The sequence below is a fragment of the Pundamilia nyererei genome, unplaced genomic scaffold (genome assembly GCF_000239375.1).
Source record: "Pundamilia nyererei isolate P.nyererei 1_Seehausen unplaced genomic scaffold, PunNye1.0 scaffold00036, whole genome shotgun sequence".
NCBI classification, from domain to species: domain Eukaryota; kingdom Metazoa; phylum Chordata; class Actinopteri; order Cichliformes; family Cichlidae; genus Pundamilia; species Pundamilia nyererei.
Genome location: NW_005187437.1, coordinates 3,462,823 through 3,473,988, shown reverse-complemented (window position 1 = coordinate 3,473,988; position 11,166 = coordinate 3,462,823). Strand labels below are relative to the sequence as shown.

Sequence of the window (11,166 nt, the reverse complement as noted above, 5' to 3'; positions counted from 1 at the left end):
TGTGTGTGTGTGTGTGTGTGTGTGTGTGTGTGTGTGTGTGTGTGTGTGTGTGTGTGTGTGTGCATTTATTTGCCAGAGTGCGATCTCTCCAAGCCTGTTTGTATTCCTACAATTTTTCTCACACAGTCAGAGGACACAGAGAAAACAAATGTCACAGCCGTTTTTTTCCCCCCATGGTTTTTATGATAATCCCCGGTGCATTTGACCTCTACCATAAATAACACTTTACTAAAGCAATCCTTAGGTTACTCAAACAGTGACTCGCTAATTGAAAAGTCTTTGTGAGCAACAGGGGGTTGAAAAACACCCCCCTGAACAGCGCATGTCACATTCATCACTGTGCAGCAAGAACACAGGAGCATGGCTGCAGATAATGGCGTCGAAGGCAGAGAAAAGTGAAGGAGATTTTTAAAAAACATTTTTTTTTAGTTGAAGTAGGAGAGAAAAGTGGGACAAATAGAAGAAACATAACAAACTGGGAGAGTTGGTTGAGAAAGAGATTGAAAAAAGGAGAAAGTGTGAGAAAAGTGAAGCCTTGTGCCTCTCTGTTTGTGACCCATCGATGCCTCGCTCTCACCACGTGTGTGATTTACAGCAGCCAATTTGCATGTTCGTTTGCCTGATTTCCTTTGTTTGCTCCCTTCAATTTTCCCCTATCTCAATTTACAAGATTTGAAAGAGTAAAATGAAATGCATAGAAGGCAAACCAGTGCACTCAGTGTGTTTAGAAATCATCTCAGAGTCTAATTGAGATTTGTTTTTTTTCTTAACCGACTTGTCCTTCTGGTTTTCTTTCCATTTATTTTTCTTTTGTCTCACTCGGGCCCTTAAGTCGTGCTGCCATTATAGTCTTCTAAGCTTTCAGGGCTTGTTTCCTTTACAGAATACCTTTCGCTCTATAATCTAGTTCCTTCTGCCTCCTTCTTGTCCTTTATTATCTGTACGAGTCTGCTTTGCACACTTTATTAGATTTTTTTTGTCCGTGTATTAGATAATTTTAAGATGCTTGGACTTTCAGTCCAGGCTTTATTCTTACAATGTGCTTGTAATGCCAGGTGTGTTATTTAAAATCACAGCAATATAGTGGACAGAGCATGGCAGGCACCCATACACACACACACACACACACACACATCCTGACACACATACACTGACAGAGAGGGAGCGGCCGGGTTAGGTCAGGGTCATTCACCACTTTTGCTCTGGCCCATTGACTCAGGATTGGTGCTCCACTTTGGGCACAATGCAGGACTTTGCACCAAATACACACACATACAATTGTCCTCTGACACAGACTTGCAAGCACACAGTTATGCACGCACACAAAACACAACCCCGGCCAGATCAAACAATGCAGATGCAGCGAGAAAGGAGGGTTTCAGCGATGAGTGTGCGGTCTCGAATCATCTGCTGTCCCAACCACTGAGTCAGGCTGGACAGGTGTGTCTGTTTGCACTTTGCATATCTATCTCTCTTTCACGTCACGTCCCTTCTGCGTCATCCCCGCATCCCATTCCTTCCCTCCCCGTTCATCTTTGCGTTTTGCCGTGCTGTCATTTTCAGCGAGGCCAGCTCTAATGACAAGCGAGCGCATCAAACACAAGGCCGACTTGTAATAATAAGTACCAGGTGGCAAACATATATAATTTTCACCTCACCGGCTTACCTACCTGCACGGCTGTCAGTAACAGGTCCCAAATCACACACTGTCACAGTATGAGTCACAGGAAGTCCTGCAGCTAGTGAGTGCTGGCCCATTCTCTGAGAAAACACAAGCAGGCCCTCAGTTGCTCACATGTGGCTACATCTGGTTACAAAGGGAGCTCTTAGCAAACACCACGTTCATGAGTTCCCTGCTTTAACACTGGAAACACATTGAGAATATTGCAAACCCGCTAAGCAAAAGGAATCACTTATGATAAAGGCTTTGATTTGGCTCATGGTGACAGTTTTAGACCTTTTTCAGTCAAAGTCTGCAGGGGTGAAAATGAGTGGGACTTCCCCGTTGTAAGAGCATAACACTTGGACAAAGTTAGATATAATTCACCAGGGGCTTGAAGTTCTTTTTGTTTGCCTGAATGTAGCAGTTGCTTGATGTGTGGTAAATATCCTTGAGTTATAGTATTGTACTTATACCTAGGACCTATTTACAATTAGTTAGCAAGCCAAAAAAAAGAAGTCTGCAAAGACTTGGAAAATCTCAAACTTCATTTGATGACCAAGCACTCGCTGGCTGCACCGTTTCATCATCTTTCACTATCTTGTAGAACAGCACAGCGGTTGAGATAATAACGGTGGCTGCACATCATGCCTTGAGCGGCAGGTAGTAAAAGACTCGACATTTATAGTCTTCCTTCCCCGCTCTCGCAAAGCTCCCATCTCTGCCAGCAGAAACAAGAAAGTGGAAAGTGGAGAGCAAAAACGGTTTTGCAGGGGAGATCTCTGTCCACCTCAACTTGCGCGAGCCATTTGTTGATGTTTTTGTGTGTGAAATCCCCCGTGTGTGGCATATAGATACGTCTAAGAATGCTCTAAACTGAAGTGCCTTCAAGTATTGACGCAAAACGAATCCTATTGAAGTTTACCGACCTCTGTTCCACTCGAGAGCTCCTCTTTTGTGACACCGAAATTTATTGCCCCTGCTCTCCATTCAAGTATTCTGTTGGGTTGTATATCTTGAGTTTTACAACTGTGTCTATATCTTATCAAGTGTGTGTCTGTGTGTCACGTGTTCTGTGGGAAGCGGAACTGTTTCGCAGTGAGAGCTTTGTTTAAGGGAAACACCTAATTGGGACTAATTAGCTTAATGAGGAGCAACAGTAAAATATCACACAATACCTCACTGATCACCTATCGGGACCTTTGTCTGTCTCGTGTTTCATCTATAATACATTCACTCACACACACCCACACATACTCACTTGCACATAAAGTACTCCTTTGTCTAAATCAATTCAGTTACCGTAGTTGTGAGCTTGTGTGTCCTTTATTCACACAGTTTTCTGAAAGCAGCTTTGGTCAGAGCCTCGTATCTGCTCCTTGGATCATTTTGCAAGTTTTATGAGATTGTTGTAAAACAACTGAAAGTTCTACTGATCTCTTTTTTTCTTCCTTGTTTGATTGTGTTGTTTTCTTTCTGCTTCCGTTTTTCAGAGACGTTGATGGACACAAAGTGGGCCACGACAGAACTGGCTTGGACTGCACATCCTGAGACTGGGGTGAGTTTACTGGGCATAGTGTGCATTGTGTTGTGTTAATAATGAGCAATACTCCAGGCTACAGTATGTTTTACCATTTGATGCAATTAAAATATTTTAGGCAGCAAAACAAATGATGCACTGACATCTAATTCACCTGACTGACCTGATTGACTCCCTCTTGTCTCCTCTTGAAAAATGCAAAAAAAAAAGAGCATTGGTGTTGTCATGAAGTTCCCTTTTAAACGCTGATAAATGTCTCAGCACCCAAATCTACCTTACACAAAGTGTCCATGACAGCCTCACATGGCTTTCCCATGTGGTCTCCACAATGAGGCAAAAAGAGCCTCGACCCCTCCTCGGATATACTTCAAAGACTGCCAGCACTCCTCCCTTGCCTTTGTGTGGTCCTCTGACTTGGCCCTTGTGTTTTGAACGATGGGCCCCCTTTTTTTTAGTATATTTTTGCTCTTACCACAACACACTTGTCAGAGGATTCTTTCCCAGCTGTTCAAAGTCACCCACCCTCCTTATGCTCCTTTTCGCCTAGCCATTAAACATTAACTGTGCCAGACACACACTAGCCACCTCAGCTGTAAACAATCAGGAGGACAAACCCTCTCACAGCCTGGCATGTCCCATTTCTGTTCCCCCTTCCCTCCAGACACACACACACCTCTTCATCCTGTTACGCTACAATGCAGCGGTGATGCTCCCACGAGGTCCAGGCAGACATGGTTTAGGAACCTAAAAAACATGCCTCTCTGTTTCTGTTCCAACAATCCTGCAACAGATGCTCCTTCTCAGTAGATGTACATACAGTAGCTGCCCTTTTGCAATCCAGATTTCCCACATTACCTGCCAAAAGGGTGGAGTTGAATTTGTCCCCTTGGCCCTTTTTTTTTTGGGTGGGTGTGTGTGTGCAGCAGAATGTGCCACAGACAGCATTTGTTGTCCCTGAGTTATTTTTCCACCCTTTGTGTGTTTGTGTGCGCGTTTTCCCTCCTTTTATTTTTTCCCTCCCTCCCTCACTTTCACTCTCAGTCCCTCGCTCTCGCAAAATCAATCGTCCGTGTTGCCTTGTTCCTTTCTTCACGCAGACTTTTATTGTATACGTGTTTGTTTGCTCTCGCAGTCTTGCGGTGGGAACGACCCAACCTGTTTTTGTTGTGTGTGACGAGTGTTTAAGAGAAACCGATGCCGTGGATAAGAGGACAAACAAAGCAGCCTGCGGGGAAAGGGACGAGAGAGAAAGAGAGAGAGAGAGAGAGACAGGGTTTCAGGAAAATCCAGAGCAATGTCCGTGCGTCAAGAAGGAAAGAGTGTATGAGACAAGAAAATCAGTTCCTCAAAAAGCAAATCTAACACTACACATTTTCTCATTCATGCCAAACACGAATCATATCGTCTCCATCTTTTTAAATAACATTGCAAAACACATGCAAATGAAGCTACAAACATAAAGCTACACAGAAGCTGTGTTTGTAAGCGCTGATAATCGTAAGGAAGTGTCTTTACATGCTCCAACACTAGGTTGTTGTGTTTTACACACATTCTTTTATATTCTTTCACGTCTCTGTTTGCTATGGTATGTGCATTTCTCAGGCTGTCTGCATCTGTCTTTATAGCCTGTAGCATCTCTGTATGAGGCATGCATGCATGCAGCTCAGCACCAGTTTGGTTGATGCGTTTGAATTTCCAGCATTCATTATGCCTCCATGTGTGACGTGTGAATATTTGTCTATAAATCATGCCGTTTATGTTCCAAACCAGATGGGCGAAGAAGAAGGGGGAATTCCGCTGAGTAGCTCTCCTCAGACCCGGAATGATACCCACAGGGCTTTCCCTAAGCATACGTTGACAACAGTATATGAAGTTAGCGAGCCTACAGAGATAATAAGTATTGTCGGTATATGACTGTCTCCTTCACAAGACCACCTTCCCTGCACAAAACGTGTCATAAACAAGCTGGAACAGTATTAAATTAGCCTTAGTGGGATTATTGAACCGGCTAAACAAACAACAAAATAAAAACACACTAATTGGTTGCATTGAGCTTGTTGGAACTTTCAGCATTTCAGGCAATGCCTAAAGCTAATAATAATAGTTTATCCATTTTGCCATGAAGGTTTCTTAGAGTAAATGTTCTCTTTTAATTCATCCAAGGTCGAAGGATGAAAAAACATGATAAAACTGGCAAAAAAAACAGCTTTAAATGATGATTTTGAGAATTATTGTTGCACCAAAATGTGCAATGTGTAAGGCCCGTGCGTTGCCGTCTGGAGGTGAAAGTTAAAGCTTTGATTGGAAAGGACAAAGAGAAAACAGAGAGGCTCGCCAATCTTGCATAACAATTCATCTTGTTGAAAATCGACGCCAAGAAACTTGACCCTTTTTTGCACAACATGCTTAATTCATTCAGGCTTGGTAAGCAGGCTCTCAGATTGTTTGCCCACTGGTGCATGTCTGACGGGGGGTTGGTTGACCCCTTTCTAACTGCACGCATACACAAATAGACCCACACCTATACATATATATATATACTCTCAAACAAACACACAGAGTGAGCACAAACTTGGCCAGACAAGCTCGCATGAGCAAATTTATACAAACGCACAGCCACAAAACACTTGGCCGCATTGCTCTTTTGCGCAGGGTGATTTATTACACTAAACTAAATACCCATTGACACTTCATGCTTTTAGCCATTCCATTGACCTGGCTGGTGATTATCGATTCCCTCTGGTCGCTTCCTCCTTCTCTCCCGCTCTTGTGGGGCCATCATTTTAATGCCACAGCCAAACTACACCCATTCTTCCCCCTGTGTCCCTTATGGCCTCCACGGTCTTGGATGAATAGCCTTGTCTCCACCACATCCATATCACAGCCTTAATTAAGATGCTTCAAGCTCAGAAGGAAACGACTGGCTCTGAAGAGGAAAAGCGGTATCTATTTACCCGAGTGTTGAGGAAGGCAAATGCTTTGAGGTACAATCCAGCCCCAAGAACATAACTGTAGAGATTTAATTTTACTATAGATATCTCATATAGCAATGTCACAGGTTCAGGTAGCGAGTTCACCAGTTACGCTAAATATGCACTATGCATTTGGTGTATAGTTTTAGCAGTCATCTCAAGGCGCTTGAGGATATTGCAAGGTAACGACCCTACAGTAATACAGAGAAAACCCCCAAAATCAAACAAATTCTGAGCAAGCACTTGGCAACAGTAGGAAGGAAAAACTAGCTTTTGGCAGGAAAAAACGTCTGGTAGAAGCAGAGATTAATAATGATCAATACCTAAATGCAAAGTGGTGTGTTAGCTTTTGACTGCCCTGTGACTTATTGGTAAATGGACTCGTTTATATATTGTCACTCAAAGCACTTTATAGAACTTGCCCCATCCATACATCACTTTTTTCAATGTCTCACATTCTCACGCATTCACACTCCAGTGAATGCATCAGAGCAACTTAGGATTCAGGATCTTGCCCAAGGATACTTTGGTATGCAGACTGGTGCAGCCGGCAATCAAACCACCAACCTTCTGATTAGTAGGTGACCCGCTCTACCTTGTAAGCTACAGCCACCCATTATTCCCTTCTCTAGTATTATTTTCCTCCCCTGTTCCCTCTACATTTAATGCTCTAAAGCACTGGCACGTCTTTTGCATAGCACTGTTAACTACTGTTGTATTTAAACGTGTCTAAAAATACTTTGACTCAAATGTTTGTCTGATAAAAGAAAGGGGAGCAGATCCCTCAGCGTGCGCACACACGCACGCAAACACACACGCACACACTTAGATATATTATACACACAGGAATTGCTGTTTGAAGTGAAATGATTTAATCGCGGTGTCCTCATTCGAGATTGAAAAAAAGAAGAAGAAGAAAAAAAGACATAACATTAACGCGTCTCACAGCAAAGCTTTTACAGTCTGGTTTGCTTGCACTCATTTAATGAAGCTGGTAATCAAAGTTTAGAAAATTTAATCCCATTTTATCCCGAGTAATTCACCCCCTGGGTACTGTAGTAGCATTGAAAGATGTAGAGTGTAAAAACAGAAAAGCATGAAGGTTAACTGCCGCCTTTTCCCCGCTTTTATTAGAGGACGTTGCAGTCATTGCTCGGTAATTGAAGCGTAATTGGTTGTGAAGCAGTGTGGCTGGTTCTTCCAAACAGATATGAGGTAAACATGCTTTGGTGGCTCTGTGGCGAGGAGGTGACAGGTTCCTGTAATTGTGATGAATTTGCAGTCCTTGTGCCTGGCTTTTCGCCACACTAATCAGGAATGAAAGGTGCATCATGGCAAAAGCAAGGGAATGGAAGTAAAAGAAATACAGCTAAACTGAAAAAGTCCAATTCTCGCTCCCTCATGACTTGTGTCCTGGTACTTTAATCACTTGCTTTTTATGCCACTTGATTTAATGTAGCTCATCTAGGTTCGATGGAAGATGCCCCGCAGCAACTCAATATCTATCAGACATTTACAGCTGCTAGTTTTTCATGTTCTTCATCTGATTTCTTTTCAGTGGGAAGAGGTCAGTGGCTACGACGATGCCATGAACCCCATCCGGACGTATCAAGTCTGCAATGTACGTGAGCTCAACCAAAATAACTGGCTACGTAGCGACTTCATCCCGCGAAAAGATGTACTGCGCGTATATGTGGAAATGAAATTCACAGTGCGTGACTGCAACAGCATTCCCAACATCCCTGGTTCCTGCAAAGAAACATTTAACCTCTTCTACTATGAGTCTGACTCGGATTCAGCTACGGCTACCAGCCCTTTCTGGATGGAGAACCCTTATGTGAAGGTTGACACCATCGCCCCAGATGAGAGTTTTTCCATGCTCGAGTCTGGACGGGTAAACACGAAAGTCAGAAGTTTTGGCCCGCTGTCCAAAGCTGGCTTCTACTTGGCCTTCCAGGATCTCGGTGCTTGCATGTCGCTCATCTCAGTCAGAGTGTTTTATAAGAAGTGCTCCACCACAATCGCCAACTTTGCCGTATTTCCCGAAACGGCAACGGGGGCTGAAGCGACATCGCTGGTGATAGCCCCAGGAACTTGTGTCCCCAATGCCTTGGAGGTGTCTGTGCCGCTGAAGCTTTATTGCAACGGAGATGGGGAGTGGATGGTTCCTGTAGGAGCCTGTACCTGCATGGCTGGTTTTGAACCGGCCATGAAGGACACCCAGTGTCAAGGTGAGTGTTTTCACAATATATAATTTAGGTCAGTTTATGACGTGTTGTGGCGGATTAAGTGGATTAGACATTCTTCAACAGGTTGCTCAAGGTTCAAACCCACAACAGAATAGTGTGCTACTTCATCTTATGTTACAGTCCTCAGATTTCAGGATGGAGCCTTCTTACAAAGATCATATGAGAAGACGTTTACGTTTACATTTTGGGAACATGGAATGGTATTAGACTAGTGGTCCTAGTCTTCACAAAGACTTGACTGCTGTGGAAAAAAACACACTGATTGCATACAGAGAGATTAATTGGACATTATTTTGGCTACAGGATACACTGTTTTATGCTGGATTGTTCACTCAACACATCGTAATGAATAATTTATTTTATCTTGTTTTCTTTTGACATGTTAATCCAGTGATTACAAGCTATAATAATACAGACTAGCAGGGCTACGCACTCCCGTGACCTCAGCTTTGCCTTGAGGTTGGTTGCAAAATGAATGCGCAGTGTGTTGTCTCTTTATGAAAGCGAGTGGCTAATGGCTTCAGGTCTGATGGAAAACATGACAGGTTCATAGAGGTGAAAGAGAAAGGTAAATTTAAACAGCAAGGTCCCGACTGAAATGGAGTGCAGGTGACAGCATGAGAATAATGAAGGATAAATGGAAAAATTTGTGCTTGTGTGTACGTGGGCGTAAAATTAGGCCTGGGCGTGCAGAAAGTGTGTGAAGAGTGAAAGAGCGATCTGGTGAGGTTATTGATCACGTGAATGCAAGGTGCCCCGTGCGTGTTCGCTGGGCTTCGACTTCGGGGGTGATCCCTGCTTGTCTGGGTCCTTCTTCCTATAATAGAAGAAAGCAATGACGCTGCACAGGCCTTATATTTTGTATCCACTCCACTCCAGGAGTGGGTGGATACTGAATATGCGCTCACCTTTAGAAGGAGAGTGTTTGCACGAGACAAAGGGGAGAGTGTAGTATATCTAAAGTGAACGTGGTTAAAAACTCATTTGTTTGTTTCTGGCACCTCAAGGTTGAAGCTCTGGTGACTGGCCGCTGATAAAATGCTCTCTAATCACTAGAAACCACAAGGGATAAATCTCGCTTTCTTGTTCTCGTTAGGTCCTCTCTCCTTTTCCTTCCTCTCCTTCTATATTATTCCATGCTCATTTCTCATCACCCTTTTTCCGTGCTTTTTCTGTCCTCCTAGCATACAGTATCTCTTGCAGCTCTTCATTTCTCTCTGCGCCAGTCTTTACTTCTCCAATTCCTTCCTAATCTGAAGGCCGTTGTGCTCATTAATAAGCCACTAGAGTTACAGTAAGGATGTCAGTATTAATATTAATCGATGAGCCTTTTTTGCCTTCCCACTCATTAGCTGCACATTTTTTACCCCCAATATTCTTTACTTTTTCATGCCTCAGACTTTCCAATTTCAGCATACATTTTAATCAGTTCCTTAAGCTCTATGTTCTGCATGAGAGGATAAGACACAGGGGAGTGAGGAAGAGGGGAGGTGGGGGTCCTACAGGATTAGCATTTTCTATGCCTCCACCTCTTCCACCTCTCCCTCCCTTTTCGCTCTACCCCCTTGTCTGTCTTTCTTCCTCATTCTTTAATGGTTCCTCTAAGGGAAAATAGATAAAAGGAACAGGATGACCCCTTTACTCGCTGGAAGTGATTGATCAGCACTTTCAACCTTTTGGTGTAAAAAAAGAGGCTTCCTTTAACGGGAATGCTTCTTCAACATCTTTGCTAACAGTTAAAAATAATTTTTTTCTTGCCCTGTGAGCTCAGAATTAGCTTGCAATTTGTTCTGTGTTAGGTGAAAAAATATGAACAAATTTGTTTAAAGAAACTGTTCTGACACCTAAATTCAAGGTCAGTTCTTTATCTGTTTATCAAACCAAACTTCCTGTTAGCCAGCAGTGTGGATAACTCTGACAAATTGGTGGGAGAACAAATATACTCAGTGCTAATGTACACGGTGCAGCCAGCTGGTGGTTTTGAGCTAATATTGAACTTTCAGAAGCAGGAAAACAGCAGGAGCAGTAAGTGGTCTGCTGTAAATTTGACCTCTGACCTCAGTCGTTTTCAAAGGGGAGCATAAATCCAACATGGAATCTGTGACGATAATTATCATTCGGGGGAGAGGACAAACATTGCAGTTTGTCCTTGACGTTGACGAGCTAATGCGCTAGTGGGTCAGCTAATCAACTGGCCCTTGTAAACTTTGCCTCTCTTACCTGCTCCTGCCTCTCTTTTTTTATTAGGCATGGCGGCAAACTCATTCATCTTTTAACAAGACAGTTTATGAAAGATATGGAGCCTACCCAAGCGTCCTGAATCACAATGTTGCCGTTACAGTTTCCCTGCACGTCTGTAACTTATCACACGAGTTATAAACGTCCAAACAGCAGCTATAAATGGAGATATGGCATTTTCAAATCCTAGCAGTGTTTTCATGTGACTGACTTGCCTTCAAGAACCAGTTTAGGTAAAGTTATGCTGAAAGTAGTTTCCTGTATAGAAGTAGTCTCAGTAGAAATACAGAGAAAAAACAATTTTTAAAAAAAAGAAACTTTGACATGGTCTCTGTCTGTATACAAAGATTTATGTTTGCACGTTTGCATTTCCTGATTCCCTCACTTTGCAAATTCTGAATACATCGTCCACTAAGTAAATGTTATTTGTACATTCAAAAATAATTAATCAATATAACATAAGCACACCAGTCAAATTTTCATGTTTTTGACACTGCGTTTTTAGGA

At 42.9% G+C, this 11,166-nt stretch overlaps 1 protein-coding gene across 5 annotated transcripts in view; it reads left to right on the top strand.

Moving 5' to 3' along the window:
* Positions 1-11,166, top strand: part of ephb3b (eph receptor B3b) — a 54,632-nt gene that overhangs the window by 25,053 nt on the left and 18,413 nt on the right. For all 5 annotated transcript variants that reach the window (XM_013910138.1, XM_013910137.1, XM_013910136.1 and 2 more), the window contains exons 2-3: positions 3,154-3,218; positions 7,731-8,403. In XM_013910138.1, the coding sequence (XP_013765592.1) occupies positions 3,154-3,218; positions 7,731-8,403 (738 nt within the window). The remainder of the gene's footprint in view (positions 1-3,153; positions 3,219-7,730; positions 8,404-11,166) is intronic.